The 27240-nt window shown below is 40.9% G+C and overlaps 2 protein-coding genes across 7 annotated transcripts in view; one reads left to right on the top strand and one right to left on the bottom strand.

Annotated features, from left to right (window-relative positions):
• The window catches only part of APOH (apolipoprotein H), a 351268-nt gene that overhangs the window by 144327 nt on the left and 179701 nt on the right, over positions 1 to 27240 (top strand). The gene's annotated exons all lie outside the window — the stretch shown is intronic.
• PRKCA (protein kinase C alpha) overlaps positions 1 to 27240 on the bottom strand; it is a 187017-nt gene that overhangs the window by 39709 nt on the left and 120068 nt on the right. For all 6 annotated transcript variants that reach the window (XR_014544416.1, XR_014544417.1, XR_014544418.1 and 3 more), the window contains exons 4-8: positions 27017 to 27128; positions 23418 to 23546; positions 6994 to 7150; positions 6746 to 6880; positions 6243 to 6339 (exon numbers count right to left, since the gene is read on the bottom strand). Coding sequence is in view for 2 of the 6 variants with exons in the window: in XM_083598717.1 (XP_083454843.1) it covers positions 6243 to 6339; positions 6746 to 6880; positions 6994 to 7150; positions 23418 to 23546; positions 27017 to 27128 (630 nt within the window). In the remaining 4 variants the exon portion in view is untranslated. The remainder of the gene's footprint in view (positions 1 to 6242; positions 6340 to 6745; positions 6881 to 6993; positions 7151 to 23417; positions 23547 to 27016; positions 27129 to 27240) is intronic.

The following is a 27240-nucleotide window of genomic DNA, read 5'->3' as shown; positions in this document are numbered from 1 at the left end:
AAATAAGAGGATAATATTGTCAAGAACTGACTATTATTAAGTCACAGCTTTATTGGATTATCTGAAAATAGGTAAGGATAAACTCAGTTAATGCAAATGTGTGATTTTTTTGATTTTTTTTGCTGTGCAAGGTGCTAATCTTCTATTAATTTGTGTACATTTAAAAATGTGTGACAGGCTGCAGAGCTCAGTTAGCATCTGTAGCAGGGTGGGAGAGAGAGTCTGCATGAATGCGTGTGTGTATTATACATACTTAGATTCTCACACACACTCCTAAAAGCTAAATTCAAAAAAGATGCAGTGGAAGGGACCTAATACAAGACGAGCCCTGCTGGATGTGACCAAAGGTCCAATTTAATCCAGCGTTCCGATTCCTACAGGGACATCAGATATTCAAGGGTACTTTGCTTCTGAACATGGCACATTCAACTTATCTATCCTCTACAAACTTGTCTAATCCCTGTTAAAAGCTATCTAAGCCAATGGTCCTTGACACCAGACCCTCAGCGACTTAGAAACTTCTGATAGCAGTTCAATGCCTGAGTCAGAATTCCAGCATCTCTCTTCAGCTCCCTGCCACCCCCCTCCAATCTGCTCCAGAGGGTTGAGACATGGGGTGGTATTCAAAGAGGTTTCACTCCCAAGTAGAATTACTGGAGGTTTTACTCCCAAGTAGAATGACTGGAATTAAAGAACATGACCAAGGGTGTATCTACATTCATGGTTTTTAATCTTAAGGAAGGGTTAAGGAATGGTTTGATAATGTGGATGGACAAGAGGACGTCCTACTTTTTACGTTCATAATGTGTTATTACCTTGTCCCTTTTATCGCTTAATTTTAAAAATTATTTTATGCTGCTATATCGGTAGAACACTGCTCATATGTCCCTAATGCAGTGTTTTACCTTTTTGACTGCATTCAAACCCTGACTCCCCTCCAGTGGTATTCGAGTGGCAGATGACAAAGGACACAGAAGGTGGGAGGAAGAATTAAAATGTGACACCACAGAGACAGAGCAGAGCAACCAGCGACCAGCAGCAGGGGAAAAAACAGTGTTTTGGAAAATGGTGTGGCTGGATATTACTTACATTTGTCGAAGAGAAAGGTAAAAAAAAAGTTTAAATTAACAAGTATGCCCTGTGATATTTTAGAATGACATATCTAATATTGTTCTAATGAGGGAAATAATGTTAAACAGGTCAGTGTAGATCTAGTCTAAGTTAGTTAAATTCATTTGGTCTACTCTGAGTAAAACTTGCTTGAATACCACTCATCATGGAAGGTTGCAGGATAAAGAGGGTTGTTTGCTAAGATCACCCTTCCTACTTTTCTTTCACAAAAGCCTTGGCTGGTGTAAAGAGCCTTCAATAAGTGGAGCAAGACAGTTACATACTGCCCAGAACATCCTTGCAATCCTGCAAATAAAATTTGATTTTAAAAAAACAACAACAACTAAGTGTGGAATCAGGGAGCTAGGTAGTCATTCCATATTTTTTTTACCTGCCCAGGTTTCCCCGCCCCAGTACCAACAAACACTCAACCATCAATGCTATGGGAAAAGTAAATAATAATAAAAAAGTTATCCTCCACACTACTGAAGTTCCCTTTCATGATGCCAGTTTCTTGGGAAATGGAAGCATCAATGCAAAAAAGTTGACAAATTGTATCCCATTCAGTGTATTGGAATCACTGAGCTGAGGCCACTTCCATCCACGCTGCCTGACCATTATTATTATTATAATTCATTCATTCATTAAATTTGTATACTGCCTGTTATGTACTGAAGTTCTCACACTGGGCCAGCAGGGGGATACTGTAGACAGTTTTCACTCAGGTCCACATATGCAAATAAGGGATTGAAAGTGATGTTCAGTGATTGGATAGTTACAGAAAATGGTTACTGTTGCGTTCTAGTGGAGCTCTATATAAGCAGGCTGGCTGAACCCTTCAGTTCAGTTCTCTTCTGGCCTGTGAGTAAACAAGAGCTGTTTGAAGAATTGCTGTGTTGTCTGATATGTTCACCCACAACTTAACACTGCCCTTAACACTGCCACAAAATTACAATATAAAAGCCACAAGATACATTGTAAAAATAAGAAGATTAGCGAGTCAATAAGCCCACCCTCACAACATAATTAAAAGGGTATCAGATGCCATCAGCCAAAGGCCTGGTTTGAGAGGAACGTTTCTGCCTGGCGCCTAAAGGTATATAATGAAGGCGCCAGGCAAATCACCCTGGGAGAGCATTCCACAAACAGGGAGCCACTGCAGAAAAGGCCTGTTCTCGTGTTGCCACCCTCCGGACCTCTTGTGGGGGAGGCACACAAAGAAGGGCCTCAGAGGATGGTCTCAGGGTCCAGGTAACCCGCTCTTCTGAGCTGTTTCTTGGTCCTGCAGGAGAGCAATGAAGCTTTCAGACTTATTTTTAAATCTCTCATGGATCCTAAATTACTAATAGTTATGCACAGAACCTGCCAAAATAAACTAAATTGTGTGTGCATTGGAAATAGGCTAGGGGCCATAAAGGAATAATGATTTCAACATGTTCAATACCAGCTGCAGCTTACTCTTCTAATCAGCTGTGACTTCTCTGCTGGGTTCTGTTCTCTCACCTGGAACATTTGTGCCTGCACCAGGTAATTTTGAAAAGGCCGTTTAGGCCAGGCCTCGAAGCCTGCAGCCAGTATGCAGAAATATATATTACTGGCTGATTTCCACCCACCCCAATATCCCCTGGAGGCCCATGTTTTAACTCTGGGGGTGCAATGGGGTTTTTTACATTATATTTTAATCTCTTATTTTATATTCAAATTGTTTTCTCATTTATAGTAAGCCTCACAGAGAACAGGGCAGCACCCACACACTGCACAGCAAACAAGAGGGCTGTTGTGGGGAGCAAGATTCCATATACAGCCTAGTGCATGGGTAGGCAAACTTAGGCCTGGGGGCCGGATCCAGCCCAATCGCCTTCTAAATCTGGCCTGCGGATGGTCCAGGAATCAGCGTGCTTTTACATGAGTAGAATTTGTCCTTTTATTTTGTTATGTACTGAGTTGAATAGGATCCAAACTGCAGCAGTCTGATTGGTCCTAGAACAATAGGATCCAAAAGGCAGCAGTCTGATTGGTCCTAGAACAATAGGATTCAGAATGCAGCAGTCTGATTGGTCCTAGAACAATGCAGCAGTATGATTGGTTGGCAGGAACCACCCAATCATGCTCCAGATAGAAGTGAATCCACAACCTGATTGGCTTACAGTAGAATTCCGGAATTAGCCAATCATGTGCAGCCCATTGTGTAAATAATGTATATAAAGCAGATACTTTGAGGGGACTTTCATTCATTCCTCCTCACCACTATGAGCTGAATAAAGAGCATGAAATCACTTTGCGACTCTGAGTATATTTCATATTTAAAATGCATCTCTGGGTTATTTGTGGGGCATAGGAATTTGTTCTTTTTTTTTTCCTTTTCAAAATATAGTCCGGCACCCCACAAGGTCTGAGGGACAGTGGACCGGCCCCCTGCTGAAAAAGTTTGCTGACCCCTGGGCTAGTGCATGTGAGATCTAGCAACACGGTAAAAGGGTGTGCCCTTGCTGTTGCCTTTGTGGAGCCCTGCCTGAAACAGATCTGACGGTGCTGATTGCTAGCGACAAGGAATGAGCTTATTCAGGAAATTATGTCCAGGAAAATGGCTCCTCAGATCAGAAGCACTGAAAGGCTCTCAGGCATAAAATGGGAACACAAACAGCAGAACAGTGCTCTTCAGGAGGACTACTAGCCGTGGTGTGGTTTTTATTACTCTGTGTAATTAACTGAAAAAATATGACTAAGACTAATGTGAGCCAATAAAAAAATGGAGAGACGTTGTGGTTTAATACCACTCGCATGGTATGTACTCTGAGATGTCTGAAAACTAAAAAAAAGAAGAAAAAGGAACTTGGTTTACAGGGGTCAGCAAACTTTTTCAGCAGGGGGCTGGTCCACTGTTCTTCAGACCTTGTGGGGGGCCAGACTATATTTTTTGGGAGAGGGGGAGAATGAATTCCTATGCCCCACAAATAACCCAGAGATGCATTTTAAATAAAAGCACACGTTCTACTCATGTAAAAACACGCTGATTCCTGGACCAGATTTAGAAGGCGATTTGGCCGGATCCGGCCCCCGGGCCTTGGTTTGCCTACCCATGGTTTAAGCTACTTAAATTTTCCACTGTGCACTCCATTAACTGTAGGAAGAGTTGCAATATTCAGCTCATTTGGTCTACAGATCATAAACAAGGAACAATATGTCAATGTCCAAAAACGCATCTATTATTTCAATAGATACAATGGCTTTATATACAGTTGCAAAGTATTGCATCTGCAGAAAATGTAAAAAATACGCCTTAATATTACATTGGTAAAGGTAAAGGGACCCCTGACCTTTAGGTCCAGTCGTGGACGACTCTGGGGTTGCAGCGCTTATCTCGCTCTATAGGCCGAGGGAGCCAGCGTACAGCTTCCGGGTCATGTGGCCAGCATGACTAAGCTGCTTCTGGCGAATCAGAGCAGCGCATGGAAACACCGTTTACCTTCCCGCTGGAGCGGTCCCTATTTATCTACTTGCACTTTGACGTGCTTTCGAACTGCTAGGTTGGCAGGAGCAGGGACCAAGCAACGGGAGCTCACCCCGTTGTGGGGATTTGAACTGCTGACCTTCTGATCAGCAAGCCCAAGGCTCAGTGGTTTAGACCACAGTGCCACCCGCGTCCCTATTACATTGGTACTATTGGCATTTTTAAAAGTGTCCAGAACTTCAAAAGTATATTGACACTTCCACTGCTGGAATTGTATATTGTTAACATTACTGAAGCGCAGTTCACTTTTTGTGCCTGCCAGAGGCAGTTCAGAATGTAACATGAAAATAAAGCGTTGTCTCCAATGCTGTCATTCTGCTAGCACAACAGAATTCCCCTACACTCCTAACTATCACGGACAATCAAAATTTGTTCCAGAGATATGATCTATATGAACACAGCATTAGATACAACCTAAAATCTTTTCAGCAAGTGCCATATTCACACCAAAGCAAAATAATTAAGGATTCTACAACATTTGCATAATTAGTTGCATTACTTTATATACCCTGTACCCGAAAACCTAACAGATTAAGATGATCAAATGAGATATTTTATTTTACATCATTTTACTAAACTGTCCAAAAGACCCCCAAACATTTGATGAAGCAGGAAAAGAAGCTTAGAGGCCAATTATGATGTGAGAATAATTATAAAAGGAAAGATGTGCTAGAAATGTATTAGAGCCAAGTCTGGAAGCTCTTGATTTTCTATGGAAGCAGAGTTATAACACAACTCCCTACAGTGGAATGAATGATTTTCACAATACTGTCAGCTTCATGGTGTTGTCAGCATCGAGATGATGTTAATATTCTCTAGAAGCATTTCCTAAATTCAACCACTTTCATCCCCTTCTCTGTACCTAACTTCCTTCTGTCCCCAGTCACCATCCCCTGCCGTTTTCACTATTCACTTCTAGTCCTTAATCTCCCCCAAACCACTCAGGCCTCCTGTTTCCATTTTCTTACTCCACCCTCCTCCTCAAAATTCGCCTTTCTTCCTCTCTCTCATCACTCTGTCAAATACTTCTCTCAGTTCCTCTCTTTAAGCAGAAATAGACAAAGAAACACTGTGCCACCCTTGGAGTCAGCATACGTAAAATCTAAACAAAGTAGATGAGGCTACTAGTCAAATGATGAAACTTAATCATACAGATAGAGCTACATTGGAGCAGAGGCAAAGGGAGACCCCAGCTGCCAATGGGACAATCATCAACTTGCCTGTGGAAAGTGGCAAGAAGATAGTAACTGGGTCCTCCTTCATTTTCATTTACTTAATGGTAACGCAGTCTACTGGAAAACTTTCATGTGAGGAAAGGATGGAGGCCTCAAAGTCACAGAAACTCACAGTCTGCTTGCTATGTTGGTTCGATAGCAACGAATTACAGTCCCAAATTCCATTGTGAAAGTAGATTCGTACCATTAACACTGGCCAAAAATTATGCAAACCAAGTTCAGAGTTAGTGATTATTGACGATCCGTAAACTGGCAAGAGAAAGAATTGTACAGCAAGCAAGAGACAAGAAGTCGCTCCTGTCTGTTATAGTAAGCACTGCAGCAGCAGAAGCACAGAATCAGGCTCAACATGGGATTTGCCATACAGTGTGTGCTAATATTCTCACCTCGAACTTCTGTCTCAGTTCTACATTCCCATCGTCATCTGCTTCTGGTATCGGAACATTGTAATACTCGCCTTCTTCCTGGTTAAGTAGTTTGTACCTGCATTCAGTGTATTAAAAGGAGAGACTGATTTTGCATCTTTTTCTTATTTCAGCAGGCCTTAAAAAAGGGTATTGGCCAACTACAGATCTCAGGTTTTTTTTCTTATGGGCCAACGTGACTACTGTCAGGTTAAAGAGACTCTCTCCTTAGCAAGTGTGCTTAAGTTTGCAGCAACAATGAGAGATGTTACATGGTTGCTTTGATATTTTAAAAACCAACGAAAAAGAATAGTTAGTTTCTGTGTGATTTTTGTCCTCAATATCTATTGACTGAGGTTTTCAACACTGCATTCTGTGAAGACACAGGTGATACGTTTAGGAAATATTTAAATATGTCAATAGGATTTATTACCCATAATTATAGTAATGCATTAGTAACATATTCATAACAAAGAGCTTTTTACCATCCACATGCAGGTGATTTCATGAGTTCCGACACTCCAAAAGAAAGAGAGCCCATGAAATCATTCCGAGTTGTCCGATCCCAATCCCAGACTTCCACGGATAATCTTCTGTCTTTGTCTGTAGGCTTTAACTTACTACAAAAAGAATGAAGAGAAAAAAATAGGTGCCGTTCTGTTAATTTATTAAAACACACGATGACGTATGCAATCGGAAATATCACTAGGAAAAGTATCAAATTTCAACTTACAATGTGAATGTCTCACCCCATTGTGGATTAAGTGTGGAACGGATGGTTTTTGTTTTTTGTTTACTTTCATTCTTAGGATCTGGAATAAGTTTCAGCTTCACGTAAGGATCTGAAAGTCCATTTGGATCCATAGGAATCAGATTTCTTGCATCTCGTACTGAAAATATATAGACGAACAATAAGGATTAGACAAAGATTCAAAGGGAAAGAAAAGGTTTTCCTGCATCCCAAAAAACCCTTATGTAAGTGATATTGCCTGCACTGATAAGCTTTCTATAGGTTTGTGTGGAGTAATGGAAACCCCTGCAGAAGCCTATGAAAACTGATGCTAATCTGATGAAAGTAAAAAAACAACACACCTCTTTGCCACCTCTATTCATTGGAATAGCCCAGTTCTTTTTACCTCCAGTACGGACACCCAAGAAGTGGACCGCCCATTCCTATCCTTGGTGACAGCAGCTAAAGTTATCTGTAACAAGATCTAAAGTAGTATCCTATATGACTCAAGTTGGACAGCACTGGATAGTTCCATCCGATGTGTTGATAAATACAGATGAGGAGGAACCCTGATACAGTTCTTTGATGTCTCCCCAGTTTAGGAGCAAGGAGATTAGGGATCCCTTTGTACCAGAGGTAGGAAAAGAGCACGCATGACTTTTCCTGCAGCAGGAGGAAACAGGATTGGATTTCTAGCAATTATCAATGTGTTGGATAATGAAGTGTCAATACAGATACCCTTTTAAAAGATAAGGTCAAATCAGACATAGTTTTCAGTCCCACTGGGCCAAGAACAATTTAAATGCATGCGATTTGGAGCTAGATCTGGAGAAAAACAACAGTAGAAGGGCAAGCAAAAGAACCGACTGCTTGGAATGCTAAATTCTGCATTAGGTATGCGGGTGTGGGTTGACTGGGGGAGATTATTTGATTATTAGTAAGGACAACAACAGTACTGTTGTGTCCTCAAACCCTCATGCATATTTTTTTAGGAAGTCAATAACACCTGCACTCAGTTTCTCATTCATCACATCCAACGCAATACTCCTAGCCCACAAATATTAGTGGGATGTGCTTATTAAAAAAAATCAATCCCCCACAGCAAAAAGAAAAGAAACTTAAGCTGATCTGATAAAGCAGGATCGTCGCCAGTGTCTTATTGTGTAAATTGTCTAACGCACTTGTATTTTTCTCAACCACACAGAAACAGAGTTAGGGGAATCCCTGTTGCTCGTCAATAGACCATCTGTTCTGAATGTAGAAGGCACTGGTTCAATCCCAGAATATCCAGGCAGCACTGAGAAAGTCTGAATCCCTAGAGAGCTGCTACCAGTCAGTGCAGACAATACTGAATGGATCAATGGCCTGACTCAGTATAAGGGAGTATGCTCCCTATGGATTAAAATTCCTTTTGAACAATGGTAATCACACAAACCCGCAGAGTCCATGTCAAAAAACAATGTAATTGTAAGTTGGTTTTTAAAAATTATATAACAATTAACTGGCATGCCTGCTCACATTTTAGTTTATCTGTCTATACTCTATTGTGAGATGAGCAAAACCATTTTAAAAACCATTCCTAGGCGATGTTGAGAGACTTTTCTGCGTTACAAGTTTTTAGCACAAGTTATATTGCCCATATGATACAATAGCCCTACTGCGCTTTCTGCATCCTTGTGTGTTTTCTTTATTCAGTCCTGAAATTCCCATTCAGTTATGAAGAGGAAGCCTCACACTACTCTATCCAACAATGAATTTTCTCTTAACTGACTTTGTGTTCCCTTGCAGAACAACAACAACAACAACAACTGAACCTGGTGCTGATCTAATAGAGCATGGGTGAGCAATCTGCAGCCCCACTATAGATGGAACAGTCTCTCTCAGGAAGTTGTGGACTCTCTATCCTTGGGAGGTTTTTAAGCAGAGGTTGGATGGCCATCTGTTATGGATGCTTTAGCTGAGATTCCTGCATCTCACGGGGCTGGACCTTGGGGTCCCTTCCAACTCTACAATTCTATGATTCTAACTACAACTCCCATCAGCCCCAGCTAGTGTGGCCACTGGCTAGGGATGATGTGAGTTGCAGTTCAGCAACATCTGGAGGGCCAAAGGTTGCCCACACCTCTTCCAGAATGACCACCTCACTTCACTCCTTTTCACTGGAATGGAGGACCATGATGCAAGCACTAGATTCAGGCTAGTGCAAATAACACCTAGAGAAGTAAGTGTGGAGCATTTCTGGATTCCATAACAACTCTGCTCAGAGCATGGCTGGGAGAATAACAGGAGGAATACTGTATCCCATTAATGAACTCTTGTTCATACTTATTCTGTTCTACCTGTGGCATTTAGCAACTTATTGCTAATGACATAATAAAAACCATGCCAGTATGTCTCATGCTAGGAATCACAGGTAAAATTAACGAAGTTAGACGGCACTTAGTTTGCTGCCACCCCCTCTGTGATTTTACTGCCCAAAGACAAGAGACAGAGATGTCAATAGATATATTTAGTGGCAATATACAATGATTTCTCCCATGCTGAACTGAAGACTGTAAGATGCCCATGTGGTCATTTGTGCGATGGGCAATAAAGGGAATATGTCACGGAAAGTTCTGCTTTGGAAATATTAACTATCAACGTCTGGGTTTTGTATTGCTGACCTTAAACCCACCTGCTTTCAGCTTAGAACATTTGGTTCATATTCATTTGCAATAAACAAACAAACAGCAAATTTCACCAAAATTTCCAATGAAGTCAAACATTTGGTGAAGTTTTAGAAGCAGCCAGAGGCATCATTATGTATTAAGAATGACTGCATCTAATAATTCTGGGCTCAAAACATTACCTACCTTTCAGAACTGCTGGGGTGGCTTTAAGATGAAACTGTATCCACAAGTTGCCCAAAAGAATTACCGGTAAGTTATGGTTTAAGTACATGTCTCCATACATATGGAAAGTAATATTATAATAATCACCTTATTCTTGTGATAATCTCTCTCTCATACACACACACACACAAACACACACACACACACAACCTAGCAGATAAAACACTTTTGTTTTCCATAGTTTCTGCATAGAAAAGAAGAAGAGATGGTGGACAATTCACAGTGAAACTGAAAGCAGGTATCAATTCTGCACTGAGAAGTGTAGAAAGCAGAAAGCCATAGTTAAATTCCATACCATTATGTTTTGTACTTTCTAGTCCTACCAGTTCACTGTCTGGCTTCATACAGACACATAAATGCATCTGCAGAAAACCAAATCCTTTATTTTTAATTTATATTTATTTAACAAAATTTATATACTGCTTGATTGCAAAAAAAACCCCCCTCTAAAACGTCCACAAAAATATAAAACGAAACATTAAAATTCTCATTAAATAACAGTTAAAAACAGGTATTAAAAACTTTCAAAAGATGTTTAAAATTAACAGTTGCTAAAAAGAGACAAAAGCTATTAAAGAATGGGGGGGGGCTGCCCTTTCATTTGAGGAAAAGGACTGCAATCCAGTGTAGGCTCCCATGAGAGAAAGTAGGCAGGTGATTTTTGCCCATTTTCTCTCCCCGCTGCAGCCCCCTACTCTCTCACCCACACAGTCCTAGAGGGGCATCCAGTCCACCAGAAGAGATTTTCAATGAGTAAAAGGGCTACAGGAGGGAAAGAAATATCAGTGGAAGATGACTTCTCCACCACTTTTCCAGCAGGAACGTCCTGCAAGTGTAGGAACCCTGGATTCAAGCAACGCGATTTGTTTTTAAACTGTCTCCCAGCTTAATTTCTATTAGCACAATAAAACAACAACTTGCAGACATTTGAGGCAGGTGATTTGGGTCACTGCTGCGGCTTTCACTTGATTTCTGAAGGTAGAAAGTATCTGAATAATTAACTTAGGTGTTGGATAAACCAGAGTCTAATATTCTGTAAACTTTAATTGTGTGCAGAAACAGCTCCATGGAAAAAGCACAACTTGGAACATCTCTCCCCAACCAGCTTTTGAGAAAATGACCCATTTTCCTTTCTGAAAATAAAAGCATGACTGTGGTGGGAGTTACAGCGGCACACTAGAGCTTTTGTCTAACAGAAACAATAAACAATGAAAAGCAAAAGGCCGAGAATCTCTAGCCATGTCACAAAAGCACACAGCAAAGGGTATATTTGTTCAATAAAAGGCCAGAAGAAACATTTCTTAAATTATTGTTCTACACTATGAAACCCAGCATTAAAAAATATAATGCCAAGTAAGGAAAGAAACATGTACAGGTTGCATCATTTTACTTTAACTGTTTTGTAAGCTTCAAAACGAAATCAAATGAACTGCTTGCTGCACCATTACATACTATATGCATTGCAGGGAGAGGAAAACAGCTCAGTGTAGTAGTATTGTTGTTGTTGTTGTTGTTTAGTTGTGTCCGATTCTTCGTGACCCCATGGACCAGAGCACGCCAGGCACTCCTGTCTTCCACTGCCTCCCGCAGTTTGGTCAAACTCATGCTGGTAGCTTCGAGAACACTGTCCAACCATCTCATCCTCTGTTGTCCCCTTCTCCTTGTGTCCTCCATCTTTCCCAACATCAGGGTCTTTTCCAGGGAGTCTTCTCTTCTCATGAGGTGGCCAAAGTATTGGAGCCTCAGCTTCAGGATCTGTCCTACCAGTGAGCACTCAGGGCTGATTTCCTTCAGAATGGAGAGGTTTGATCTTCTTGCAGTCCATGGGACTCTCAAGAGTCTCCTCCAGCACCATAATTCAAAAGCATCAATTCTTTGGCGATCAGCCTTCTTTATGGTCCAGCTCTCACTTCCATACATCACTACTGGGAAAACCATGGCCACTACATACTACCCAGGGGCTAAGCTACATAAGCCTCATGGGAGAGCATAACCCTCTCTAAACAACCCGCAACGTGAAGCCAAGGTTTGTTACTGGCTTCCCGATAATGGTTTCTTTGGGAGAAACACAGTACAAGCACCGGTTCAGGTGTAATGCTAAGCCTGGCACTCCGGGGTTTGTTTCACTTCCAACTACAGAAGGTGTGAGGGTGAAACACACGTATATTACGGCTAAAACAAGCCATGCACCTTGGCATCGTATTATGTGCAAATATTGCATTAGCACGTTGTGCGAATGAGTCTACTGAATGGCACAAAACAAAGGGAGAATGCTCAAAGGAGAATTGTTAGCAAAGTTCACATTAAACACAGGTTGCTAAAGAAAAAGGCCATTATTTTGCTCGCTTTTTTGTTTTCTGGCCTATTTGTATTTTTGTCTGCATAATTAGCACTCTGATTTTGCCTCCCCCCTCCGTTGAACGAGTGCTTCTTTTTCAAAAGAGCAGGATGATGATGGTATTCGGAGAGAAATACTGTCTCTGTAGTCCACCTCTTTGATGGCAGCCTATTTTTAATGAGACAGGGTCAGGCATAGCTGAAAGGAGCAGCTCTTTACTCCCCAAATGAGAGGTTTGATGTTAACACAGACACACTAAATAAAAAAAAATAGCCTTGGGAAGTAAATTAGAAGCCCTCCCCTTCTCCAGAAAGCTCCCCCTCCCCCATGCTTAGTCCATGTAGAACTGTTTCTCCGCCTTTTATGAAGCTTTTATAATATTGAAGAATATAAAGGCTTTTAAAACCTTGAAGAAAAAGAGTCACAAGAGTTCAATTTGCAAGGTATTGCTAAGTTCCTAAATAGAAACCCTACTTAGAGATACCAATAGCTTGGTATAGGGAGAATAAGGCAACCAAAAGTTACAGTTTCTTGTGAGAGTCCTACGGGGAGAAAACATCATGTGGGTACTGGTATATTCCAACTGCTTCTATATATGACTCAGTCTGCTGAAGACCTCTATTACTCTAATTTGCATAGGAAAATATTTCCAGTTTTAAAGTTCCCATAAAACCCACTCCACATACCCTCCAATATTTATCTGATGAAAATAGGTACAGTCACACCTCGGGATAATTACGCTTCAGGATAAGTATTTTGAGGTTGCGCTCCGCGGCGACCCGGAAGTAACGGAGCGTGTTACTTCCGGGTTTCACCACTTGTGCATGCGCAGATGGTCAAAATGACGTCACGCGCATGCGCGGAAGCGGCAAAATGCGACCCGCGCACGCGCAGTTGCGCTGTCGTGTCTTACATTCTGTTCGGGATGCGAACGGGGCTCCGGAACGGATCCCGTTTACATCCCGAGGTACCACCGTACATCTTTTTCAATTATTATTGTTGTTGTTATTAATATGACACCCATCTAACTGGCTTTCAACATATTTAAAAGCACAATAAAACATTAAATGTTTTTGTAAAAAAAACTTCCTTATAGAGGGGCTGCATTCGGTTGTCTTCTAAAAGTTGCTAATCTCATTGGCTTGGGGGGGTCGCAGAACTCCATACCCTCCAATACTTCTCCAGTGAAAATAGGGATGTCCTAAGGAAAAGCGGGGAATTCTGGGATCTAATCAGAACTGGGACAGCTTCTGTAAATCTGGGGCTGTTCCTGGAAAATGGGAACATTTGGAGGGTCTGACATCACTGAGGATAACAAAAAGAACCCAGCAGCTGTTTCAGGAGAATACTTTCCCCCTAAAAATCCAGTGTCTTTTCACACAAATCCCTTCCCCTTTCATATTACTTTAAATCCGGGAGGTGGGGATTGCCGTTTAAAATCTTTTAAATGTTGTCAGTTTTATTCTATGCTAACCTGCTTGTTAATTTAATGCTGCGTACCCCAATCTCTGGAATAAGGTGGGCAAGAGATTAAACCTCAGACAAAATACAAATAATAAATACACCGAACCAGAAGAGACATTATTTCTCAATTATGACCAAGAGCTTCAAGCATTTTGTACTTTTGAAACGTTGCACTGAAATAATGTGGTGTGTTTTTTTAGGATTTGTGTTTAGTTTTAAACAACAATGGAGGCAGGGACTTGCTGACAGTAAAATCTACAAGAGGGTATGTTTAATGATTTATTGCATATTTTCGGCACTGCAAATGCTTAGACCTCTCCCTTTCTCCTATGCTGTTGAGAACTTCACTCCCCTACGTGCCAAATGGAAATTAGTCTGTGCCTCAATCACATCTGCTTGATAGGTTGAGACTGAATCTAATCTCCAATGCAATAAATATTAGAGAGTGAATCTAATCTCCAATGCAATCAATATTACAGGTACCAGAAGCCAACCTTTCCCAAATTATATTACTTTTGATGGCAATAATATGCTCTTAGAGAGTACGAAACACATTGCCCACATGAAACACACACACACACACATCAAATATTATTCTACTGAGTTGTCAAATGACACAATAAATGAAACATTAGACTTTTGCATTTTTATTTTTGCAGTGGAGCTGTTGGTCTAAGAACCAAAATAAATTATGAGTACTGTGTTTTCCTTATGGCATCAAATTTCATTCCAGTTATCATCTTCATTATGGCGCTCTGCATTATGAGGCTCTGTAACACACTACTATTCTCAGTTCAGCAAAACTATTTTAATATGCCTCATGAGGGAAATGACTCTTCATTACATTCACAGGTCTAACTTCTGAAAGGTAAGTCTATAATAATCACAGAGCATTAAAAAGTTTGAGTGTGGTGACTGGGGAGAAAATAATGTTAATATAGAACATAAAAAATATTGTGATGCTTTATTATATCTGACGTTATCTGTCACCTGTCTTTGTAGGTGTTACTGATTTAATAGTATAAGGTTATTTTTAAAAGTTTTATTTGATTATTTGATTATTAATACTTTATACTGCATTTAATTTTTATACTGTATACCATTTTGAGATTTATTTATTTTTTGTCTTCAAGTTCTGTTTGGTATATTGCTTGATTTCTTTGAATTGTATTTGACCTACGCGTTGTATCATTGTTTTGAGATTTCTTCACAGTGTACTTGATTGTTACATTGTTGTAAGATCTGGGTTTTTGATTGATCTCTATTTTATTTTATCTCTATTTTATACATGGTTCTGTTACTCTTTTGTACATCATTAGATCTCTACTTTATTTAACGCTCTGAAACTCGGTTAAATTGTATTTGATTTCTATCTCCTGTTCATTGATTTGACAAGTCTTCTGAACGTAAAGTGACTTAGAAATCTTCTAAATTAATAAATATGTGTTAACAGTAGGGAGGGGAAAGTGCAGTGAAGCTTTGGAATCGCAATAAGAAACTCAGGGTGGGTAGGTTGTTTCAGTCCAATCCTATCTAAAACTCTGGTGTTCGTTATCACACAGAAGTCACGGCTGAAGTCATTCAGCAGGATGTTCAATCAGCAAAATATGAGTGCCTTTTTAAATATGAAAATGACCTTCTTTCACAAGCTGCCTAAATAAAGAATGTGATGACTAGCCATTATTCTTGCTCATGAGTTCAAATCCCATAAATTCTCAGTTTTACAGAGTGCCATTCTCATTGGAAGCCAAAAGGTCTTTCGCAGAACTCTCCTTAAACTAAGGAAGAAAACACCTCCATATATATTCCATAGTGGAGGAAAGCGTGTACATGAAAATAGAACAGTGGCTTATACAATATGCCTTTGAAATGTTAGCACAGTGTAAACAGCTCAAACCTAGTCTTTAAGAATCTCCTACACTCTAGTCATGGTGATCTCCAAGCACCCTCTAACACTGGAGTATAAATAATAAAACTATGGCGACGACTATAAGGATGCATGGATATACCTTCTTAGTCATTGCCCCACAACTGTGGAACTCTCATACCCTGAAAACTTAAATAAGGCCAAGGCCTTGAGCCTCTTCACCAAGTATTATGACATAAAACACATACGATGTAAATGAAGCTTGCATCCTGCAAACAAGTTCTTGGCTCCTACTGGAAATATTATCTTCCCAAATCCAAGTCTGATTCCTGTATGTGAAGAGGCAACAGAACTCCCACAGTCCAACATTCTACCTCATATGCAGATCGACTTGATTTATTATATGGGGGAAATACCCGCAAGTGTTGAGGGCTAACAGCAAAAATTCCCCTTTTCAGACTGGTTTAGTAATCAGTATACCTTGTTCTCTATGAGTGATAAATTTCAGCTTTTTGGGTGACTTGGAAGTAACATGACCCCACTTTTGTTTTGCCTCCCCCCCTCCTAACAATAGGGCCATAGTTTCTAGGTCATCAGGAAATACTGTACATTTTTACTTGCTGTAAATAAGTAGCTCCTATTTACCTTGGCTTTATCTGTATCTGTAAACAAGCTCGCAAGGAGAAACTGTGGCACATTGTGAAGCCTTATCTCCCCAGGCCTATCATTCCTCCTTAGATGAGAGTCCTCCATGAGTCTGAAGGTCTTAATCAAGAATTTGACTTTTTCACAGCCACAATATGCTAGGTTGACATTTTCATTGAGTTCTCTATAATAAACCCAACATAACTCTTTTCCCCGGTCTGACACCTGCAGCTGACCATAAACCCGGAACAAGATGGAGGATAGCTGCCACTAAGAGGACCCTATTCTGTTTGCCTGCCGACCAAATTATCTTTGCAGTTGGGCATCTGAGCAGGTTGATACAGATGTAGGTGGCCCCGTATGTGACCCAGTCCAAAACCATTCATGACTTTCAAGGTAATCACCTGTGCTTTCAACTGGCCTCAGAAACCTACTGGTAACCAGTACAATATTTGCAATATACTCAAGCGCTGGGGACGCGGGTGGCACTGTGGGTTAAAGGGACGCGGATGGCACTGTGGGTTAAACCACAGAGCCTAGGACTTGCCGATCAGAAGGTCGGCAGTTTGAATCCCCGCAACGGGGTGAGCTCCCGTTGCTCGGTTCCAGCTCCTGCCCACCTAGCAGTTTGAAAGTACGTCAAAGTGCAAGTAGATAAATAGGTACCGCTCTGGCGGGAAGGTAAACGGCGTTTCTATGCGCTGCTCTGGTTCGCCAGAAGCGGCTTAGTCATGCTGGCCACATGACCCGGAAGCTGTACGCCAGCTCCCTCGGCCAACAAAGCGAGATGAGCGCCGCAACCCCAAAGTTGGCCACAACTAGACCTAATGCTCAGGGGTCCCTTTACCTTTTTTTACAAGCGCTTGACTGTATGGTCTTAGCAGTTGAGTGGCTGCATTTTGTACGAGCTGAAGCTCCTGAGCTGCTTTTCAAAGTAGTTCATTTGGGTCCAGGCCTATATTTACTATGGTAGCTGTATATCCTACACTCCCCTTTTTTTCAGCCTGAAATAACTATGGTTTTTTAAAACACACACACACACACACACAGAGAGAGAGAGAGAGAGAGAAGACAAAGTGTACCTCCAAGGGGGAGGTGAAGTATGAGCAGCTGAGGCAAGCATAGCAGCCACCTCCTCAGTAACTAGAGATGGTGCAACAGTGTCAATTTTGTATTCAACTCATTTTAACATAAAACATTAAGATTCCGAAATAACTAGCTCTTCTTGCTTCAGGGCATCAGGCAAGGTAAGACCTTTTGCGCGGAGCATTTTAAGAGCAAATGGAACTCTGATTCAGCCTCCTACAGAATTTTTGCACTGCATAACACTAAATTAAAATCCAAGATCAGCAAAAAGGAAAATGAAAGGGGTGTGTGTGCGTGGAGAAAACAGCATTACTTTCACATTCATCAACTGAAGCTCTTGGCCTCAAGTGGAAGTCAATACAAACTTGGAAGTAATGGAAGTGGTGTTCTAATGTTTAAAGACCTAGCCCAAGATTAAACTGAATTTAAGATGCGAACCAATAGAAATAAAGGCAACTATTGGAGGAACTTGCTAAGGAGCAGTCAACCACCAGATCTTGCTTCATCTGCGCCATAAGGGGGAACATGTTTTAATAGAATTCACAGAGGTCAAAGCAGATGTATTATTAATGTCCAATTCTTTTTCGGAATAGAAAAAAAAACTTCCCAATAGCCATGCTAGATGCGAATTAAGTCACGAAAAGGATATAGCACCCATTTATTTAAGGCAGGATCCTTCACCCTATGATGTAAACTTGCCATCCTGTCCACACATTTGCATTGAAATATATGAACAGTTTTTGCCATATGCATACAAAAGTGAAATTCACTCTTCTGTCCCCATCTTGTCTTACAAAAAGTGCTTTGCTTTGGATAATCATTGAGTTTCATTGCATTGTATAAAGTGCCTTGAGTAACAACTAGCGGTTTTGATGTAGTTGTAAGCTACATATATATATTAAGGCAAGTGCATCACTTTACAAATCCTAATGACTACAGCGGTACCTCGGGTTACAGACGCTTTGGGTTACAGACACTTCAGGTTACAAACTCCGCTAACCAGGAAGTGGTTGCTCCAGGTTAAGAACTTTGCCTCAGGATAAGAACGGAAATCGCGCACCAGCGGCGCAGTGGCAGCAGAAGGCCCCATTAGCGAAATCACACCTCAGGTTAAGAACCGTTTCAGGTTAAGAACAGACCTCTGGAACGAATTAAGGTACCACTGTACAGTGAAGTAGTATTGTGTCAGAACTAGTCTACAGGCATGAGTGTTGAAACTGATTCAAGGTCATCAGCAATTTTGCTGAAGTTCTCAGAGGCACCTGAGATCATAAAACAGGAAGATAAGATTTCCAAATTTCATACTGTCAAATTTCATATGTGCGGTGTCCAAAGAACACTAGAACCAATTTCAATAGTTCATGAATGTAAAAAGAAGAAAGAAAAAAACGAAGAAAATGAAAAAGATGCTTAATCCATTTTATGTAGCTTCCACTATAGCGTCCTTTAGCTCCCCTAGCAATGTTACCCATAAGCTGGAAACAGAATTAAAATGGAGGTTCTACACAGCACAATGTAATGGAATATTTACCAGTGTTACCCTGCCTCATGGTCATCATCCTTCTGTAATGTTTACTCAGAAGCAAGCCCTATTTCACAGAAGTGAATGGTCTACCTCTCACTTCATTATCCCCAACTACTTGCCGTTTCTCTGAGATAAACTCATTTCAAGAGGTTTCACTAATAAAGGCTCCTTCAAATTTTAATTAAAACGTTCCTGCTTGCAGGTTCTGTATTCTTTATTGCTTCTTCTTAAGCAGAGAAGTGAGAAGTGAGAATGTTGCAAAGTCTACTAATTGACACTCAAAGACCCTCTCTTAATTTCCTCTTAGTGCATACACTGTGGGGTAGGTTAAGAGAACTTTCATTATTATCATACGTCATAGGAATTCTAAGGTCTCTCATATATATATATATGCACGACCAGGTTTCAGCGGTCCGTAACCTGAAAAAATGCAAGCTGAAGAGTCTGTAACCCGAGGTATGACTGTATACTTCCCTATCTAGAGCACAGGACAAATTAAATTTAGGGATCCAGTGCAATTTTCCAGTATGGGTGCAACTCCTTCTCAAAATAACTGCTGAAACATCATAATTATAATTGAACAAAAGCACGCCACAGATAGCCCTGCCAGACTCAAGGAGTGTGCATGTGTATATATACAAACACACAATAAATCAGAAATAAATGCTTTATTTTATATACATACACACATCACACAAATTGTGTATATATATATGACACATTTTTATTATTTTACTATTGCCTTGGAAATAATAACCTCGGAACTGATAGCAATAGATGGACCATAGAAAACAGCCTGCTAGCTCAGCGCAAATTCAACTTCCGACTGGTGCATTAACAGAAACAGGCCCTAATAATGCTTTGCACTCACTAAGCTGATAAATGATGCTATTTCACAGAGAATGCAGAAAATATGCTTTGCATTTTCATGGGCTATTGCTTCAGATATGCCAATACAGCCGAAGAGAAAGCATTTTTATTAGCCTGAGTACCACCCAGCAGTAATATTTAACAGCATGCATTTTTAGTACAAAATGGGCAAAAAAAAATTATCTGTTCACTTTTTTAAAAAATAAACAAAAACATTTCCTGGTATTAATAATAATTACAAAAGCAAAGAAACAGCTTCAAGAAAACAAACGAACGTAAAGGGGCGAGAAAGGGCAAGAAAAAGGAATTCACATATCTGGCCAGAGCTGGTTTTTAATTCTAGAGGTGTATATGTGAGGTGGAAATGAGAGGATCCAATACCCTAATTAAAGAGAGTGGCAAGTCAAAATAATAAGCTTTCCTATAGTGGGGTCCAAGGCTGTAGCTTTCCACAAAGTTGATTGCTGGTGTGATGTATTAGATTTAATACCAAACTTAGATCAGAAAGTAGAATTATGTATTTTGTGGTAAAGATTTGGAAGGAAAAAACTTGCACATGTTAAATGTGGTCACACATCTACTTAGGCCCTCCGATGGTCATTCCACAAACGGATGGATTGCTTCCAGTCATGGAAGATCCAGTAGATCCCTTCAGCCATAGCTGTCAACGTTTCCCTTTTTTAAAGGGAAATTCCCTTATTCCAAATAGGATTCCTCGCAAGAAAAGGGGAAAGTTGGCAGCTATGCCTTCAGCCGAAGGAAAGTGGGAGGCAAGGGAATTTCTCCTTACCCCTGCAGCCCCTAACAGAACATCCCACATAATTCTAGATGGTCTCCAATAGTCCCAAGCATATTTGCAGGGAACTATAAGGAACACAGATAAACTGGAGGAACCACCTTTCCCCACTTCCTCCAGTGAGAGCATTCCATAAGTAGAGTGGAACTCTGAACCCAAGTCACCAGCTCTGGCAGCTCCTTAGGTCTCCACAGAAAAAGCATCTAATCTCATTTGCTCCAAACTACCCTCTGTTGCTATTTTTTTACTGGCATTTATTGTCTAAGAGCAGGATTCAACTAAGTGTGTGTGCAGAATGAGTGTGCAGTGTGTGCAGGATTCAACTAAGTGTGTGTGCAGAATGAGGTCCAGTTGCACAACAAAACCTGTCACTCTCTCCTCCCCATCTCTGTGCCCCCTAAATCTTCTCTGGAGGATTGGGGCCACACCTGGAATGGGTTTAGGGGGTAGAAAGGGTGGAAAAGTCTCATGGCACAAGTGGACCTCGACCCCCAGGTTTATATCAACTTATGGCTACACTGAGTGCCACCCCGTGCTTTCGAAAATCAGACTGCTGGCACATCCATAACGAAAACATGCCACGAAAGTAGACAAAGTTATATACACTGTATAAGCACAACAAACAGCCATTGCAAAGTACAGAGAGCAATTAATTTCAAGCTGGAAATTCTTCTCTGTAAACACATTAAATAACTGGGTGTACCAACTGCTGTCACAAGAATTGTGTTTATTTTATTTTTTAAAACTCTATTTGAAATACAGTCCAGTAAAGGTCAGTGTGGGTGAGATGACAAGTTGCCAAATTTGTAAGTATTAAGAATATTTTATAACCCAGCACGTTTGTTTTGGAGAAGAGTGCCAAAATAAAAAGTTACTAAACTATAAATATTTTAAGTGTTTTTTTAATTGTGAGCCTTTGTTTTAGATCCAAGCCTTAATAACAAATAGCTAGTCTCAGTTCTTCTTGATGGTGAAGCTACCGTACAGGCAAGAGAAGAAATATAAGCCCCAGCGAAAGCAAGCAGTTGCGCAAGTAAGAAGTTAAAAATATATATATTATCTCAAGTTTAACGTTTGTGTAAGAATTCAATGATAGATGTAGCAAAACATTCAGAAAGGCAAGACATAATTCCAGGATTTCCAAAAATAATTATTTGGGGTGGAATTTATTGCTGCGCTATGTCAAATTCCTATAAGTTTGTCAGATGGAACCTTCATCCCTTTTCTCCTCCCACTTTGGAGTTCTCTCACACACCCCTTGCCAATTTTGAGGGGTGCAGGAGGCCAATGGGGGAGGGGAGGGGGAAAGCCACATTGCGCAAGTGGAAGCCATCAAGTAGAGCTTCCACCGAGAAGGCTTGCCTGGTGACTCCCACCATTAGTTTACATTTATTGATTATTTGTGATTTTGAGATCTTTGGGAAACATGGGGAGTTTTCAAAACTATGTACAGTCATACCTCATGTTACGTCCGCTTCATGTAACATTCTTTCAGGTTACGTCCCGCGGCAACCCGGAAGTACCGGAAAGGGTTACTTCCAGGTTTCGCCACTTGCACTTGCGCAGATGTGCAAAATGACGTCACGTGCATGCGCAGAAGCGGCGAATCGCAACCCGCACATGCACAGATGCGCCGCTGAGGGTTGCATTCTTTTCATGTTGCGAACGGGCCTCCGGAACAGATCCCGTTTGCAACCAGAGGTACCACTGTATAATGCATGTCCTGATTTCAAAGCAGTTCTCCAGAGGACTTGGGCGCAAAAGAAAAAAAAAGAAAAAAAAAGAAAGAGGATAATGTTCCACTTAAAAAAATAAAAAGGAGTACCAAACTAAAACTGTGGTCAAGGTTTCGATATATAGATGGCATATGAGGCATACAGAGAAACAAAGCAGAAAAAAAGGGGAGGTCTCAAATCGGTTCTTTAAAAGGAACATTTATTCTCATGTGTAACATGTCTAGTGCATGACTCCTAGGGTAGGCCATGATCAGGAATAAGCCAATGCTTGCTGTGATTGGTGCATGTGGCTCAAACTGTGCCTGCCCCACCCTTCCCTTTGACAAATTGGAAGGAAATAAGACACAGTGTGAACCGGCGCTTGCGTTTGTTTCTCCCAACTCACGAAGCTTTAGCAATACAACTGGGAAGATTAATAATAATAAAAAAGAGCAAATGGAAATCTAAAGCGGGAACTATGAAAGTCAGGAGACACACTATTTTCCTCTGCTAAATCTGTTGCTTTTTGTGAGGCCTGATATCGAAAAATGGCCTAGAAGTGACATATGTACACACACACACACACACACACACAGTGGTACCTCGGGTTAAGTACTTAATTCGTTCCGGAGGTCTGTTCTTAACCTGAAACTGTTCTTAACCTGGGGTACCACTTTAGCTCATGGGGCCTCCTGCTGCTGCTGCTGCGCCGCCAGAGCACGATTTCTGTTCTCATCCTGAAGCAAAGTTCTTAACCTGAAGCACTATTTCTGGGTTAGCAGAGTCTCTAACCTGAAGTGTATGTAACCTGAAGCATATGTAACCCAAGGTACCACTATACTATACCAATTGTACTTTATATGCTGCCTCGGTGAAATGTCTCAAGCCAAATCACCAGCAAACGGCACAGCGGCAAGAGGAAATGGCTGTCTTCAGGCGTGGTGGATGGTGCAGAATTCCAGTGGTTTCTTAATGTGTGTTCAGCATCTGAAATCATTTATCTATGTGATGAAAAACCTACTAGGCTGTAATGCTGATTGCGAGAATATACAATTTTAACTGTGTGCAGCCAACTGTGTGTAGCCACGCACAAGCTATTGGGCTTACTGACCAGACAAAAGCAATGCTAGAAAATGTTATTATTGTGCTGACGTAAGCTATTAAATGCAAATGAGCAGACATACTACTAAACCAATAGGAGTTCCATAATGAGGCTTGCAGCTTCCTTACCTGTGACTTCAAGCTTTTCACCATTCACTTCAGCCTTCAGATAGAGCCTTCCTCTTTTTTCTGTGTGATCCATTCCGCAAAGACTGGGTACATTTATTACGCACTGCTTGTGAACATTCATATCACAGGCTGCAGATCAGAAAGGAGACAATTCGACATCTTACATTACGTAACATTGGCGATGGGTAGAATCCTAAGGACTGCGACTATACTGCATTACAAAAGCCAATCACAGCAAACAGCAGATCTATCCAAACTACTTCTTTAGGTGAGTACTGGAAATCTGTGAGTTCATAGCCCCTATGGCAGGACCCATATGTTCCATATGAATTACAGCAAAAATTTGGTCAATGACCAGTAAAGAAGTTAAGAAGAAAAGAAAACACAATAAAATACATTAAGTATACTATTAAATGCAGAGTTAAAAACAATGTAAAATATGTAGAAACAATGAAAGATATAGAATAATTATATTAAAACGGTAAAGAAACAAGGTAAGGTGTTAATAATTTTAAAATTAAGACAAGATCCTGTGCTGACAAGATCCTGTATCCTTTCCGTATAGGCAAAATAAGCAGTTTGTGGAAAGGCAGTTTTAAGTGGAGGAACATCCAGAAGTGAAAGGATAGAGCCATTCCTTCCTCCCACTTTGCACATCCATTGAAACATGTAGCCTTAGAGATGTGTTTCTGTGTGTGTGTGTCTGTGTGTCTCTTTGTGTTGGAACTACAAGACAGTGTGTAAGATGCAGATGGGCTCAGAACCAAAGACAACATTCCAATTCACCAAGCTGATTGGAAAAGACTTTAGTGTCAGAGGTGGCATCAAAAACTGGTATGGATTTGAACTGAAGACAACAAACTCTGCCTAAGATGTGGCAAAACTTAAGTTGATCAAACATCTGCCAGGAGATCTTAAAAAGGACAGAGAAGATTAGAAAGGGCAGAATATCAAGAGAAATGCAATTGAGAATGTCAAGAACAAGGAAAGGGATGAAGAAAGTGTCTGGCAGAAGAACTATGACTACATAGTGGAAATATCATTAAGATAATTTATAAGAGTATCTTGCATGTATGGGGGGGGGAACCCTGTATCAGATAGGAACTAGGATGGATAGGAAAGAAAACCATGGCTTCCTAGCAAAGAACAAGACAGTAAGATTTCATTCTCATCCAACATGGCTCGTCTCTCTGACTTGGTGCTGGGGCAGGAAGAAGTTTCTGGCAGAATCCAAGGAAAGAAAAACACTCCCTGTCCCCATTACGGGGGGGGGGGGCGGGTAGGGAGCAGCCAAATATTCACAGAAACAATTTCCATACGATTTCTTTTTCTTGATTTTTTTTGAGTTGCACTCCTCTTCAGTAGCTTTTAAAATAGTAAGCTCTCACATATGACTAATGATAGCTTACAAGCTATTTGGGGATTCCTTCGAAGTCAGTATTTACTGAGACCAGTGATAAGATTAGCGTCTGAAGAGGAGTCAGAGGCTCTCATCCAGTATCCACAAATGTTTGTGCACTTCCTGGCAACAGCTGCTTTTAGTTTAAAAAAATGTTATAACTAGTCTTGCATCTCCAAAAGGAACAGCAGATTAGCTTGTGCTACAACCTGACATTTCTTGGGAGAAAAACAATGACAAACCTAGACAGCATCTTGAAAAGTAGAGACATCACCTTGCCAACAAAGGTCCGTATAGTAAAAGCTATGGTTTTCCTAGTAGTGATGTATGGAAGTGAAAGCTGGACCATAAAGAAGGCTGATCGCCGAAGAATTGATGCTTTTGAATTATGGTGCTGGAGGAGACTCTTGAGAGTCCCACGGACTGCAAGAAGATCAAACCTATCCATTCTGAAGGAAATTAGCCTTGAGTTCTCACTGGAAGGACAGATCGTGAAGCTGAGGCTCCAATACTTTGGCCATCTCATGAGAAGAGAAGACTCCCTGGAAAAGACCCTGATGTTGGGAAAGATGGAGGGCACAAGGAGAAGGGGACGACAGAGGACGAGATGGTTGGATAGTGTTCTCGAAGCTACTAGCATGAGTTTGACCAAACTGCGGGAGGCAGTGGAAGACAGAAGTGCCTGGCGTGCTCTGGTCCATGGGGTCACGAAGAGTCGGACACGACTAAACGACTAAACAACAACAACCACAACCTGACATGCTACAATAATATTTGAGATCCCCAACTATTAGCCATGCTGATTGGGACTAATGTTAGTTGTGGTCCAACAACATCTGGAGGGCACTGAGTTGGGGAAAGACCATTTTAGATAATGTACAAAGCATTCTAAGAGGTAGAACGAGACTACCATGGCTAATGCCATTCAGACCTTCAATGCCTGGTCCCAATAAGGTGAAATTCCTTTTGAGACCCCCCCAGACCAATTTGGGGTACAGTTGTGACATTCCTATTCCTATAGTATTAGCCTGATTCTGAACAGTGGAGATGGCTCTAGGAGAACTGGATCCCTACTAGATTGCTACAGGTAAAAGAAACATAGACAAAATGACCAACACCTTGAGCCCTATTTCTGGGAATTTAAATGCTATGAGGCAATGGTGTGCCCATGAGTGTTATCTGCAGTGTTGGGGCTGCAGAGAGCAGGTCAGCATTGCCCTCCGCTTCAAGCTACCACAGTGGTGGAGACAACAAAGGTACATTGGAACTGCAGAATTTCTCTTAGTGGTTTCCCAATCACTGGTGCTTTGGAAGGAGGAGCATCTCTTACATTTATGCCTTTCTCTATGTCTTCGTAATAACAGGTATGTGCCTGCATCTGCTTCTTCTTCAGAGTAACTCTTCTTCTGCAATAGTTGCGTTGGGACACTGACTGAAAGCTTCTTTCAAAGGAATGACTTCCCAAGCGCTTGACAAGCCAGGTCCTTTGAAATGCTTGGGCACGACTCCAGTTTTCTTTTGAACCATGATTGGTACTACCTCTGGCCCTAGGATCATACACTTATCTTCTGCATCCAGCCAAAGCCTGGTGCTAGGAACCATTGAGTGAAATAGACTCAAGAATGGTGACTGCTCTGGCAAGAGTTTGCTCTCCCCAGAAGAAACTGAGGTCGAGGCCCAAGTGTTGGGAATGGGTACTGCTCCTCCATTAGAGGGCATTGCAAACTGGTTCCCACCACCCATCCAAGAAGGGACATACCGCATGAAACACTGTCCTAGTCTCCACGATCGTGGTTTAAGGAAGACTGAAGTTAGAAGTAAGGAAGACAGCAGAATGGTTGAGCAGACAGTACAGAAAAGAACTATGAAGCCACAAATTGCATTTAATTTTTTTTTAATGCTTGGGTTTTTGACCACAGTGTTCCAACTCAACCGCTGATTGAAAGTAGTAGCTCTTTCTTCCAGTAAGTTTCCATTAAAATATTGCAATAGCAAAATCCACATTGGAGAAAGCTCCTTTCATATACGGTATTTTGCTAGATGTGCTCAAATATTAATTTGAAATGGACAGTCATGCTTGCAATTAACAGTAACTGAAGCAATATTTTCCTGCCAAGAAGTTGGTCAGTGCCTAATGGTTTCATTCATTTTTTTAAAAAATCTTTCTTAATAGCATGAGGTGGATGGTGTTTTTGCTTACTGTCGCATTTCATCCCTTGGTGTAGAAGTCCATAAAGCAATGACCCGCAGTGGTCGCAAAATGTTGGGCTTCCATACGTGTGGATTTTGAACTTGTGCTTGCTTCTGGGATCCTAAGGAAGAAGGCAGAAATCAGGTGTCAAATAATATTTCAGAAATAAAAGCACATAGCTCTTCCCACAGTGCTGAAAAGTTCATTTAAATCTCATCATATAATAATAATAA

The sequence above is a fragment of the Podarcis filfolensis genome (genome assembly GCF_964270895.1).
Source record: "Podarcis filfolensis genome assembly, chromosome: 2".
Classification (NCBI taxonomy): Eukaryota; Metazoa; Chordata; class Lepidosauria; order Squamata; family Lacertidae; genus Podarcis; species Podarcis filfolensis.
Note: the sequence above shows the minus strand (reverse complement) of the source record. Positions and strands in the feature narration are given on the sequence as shown.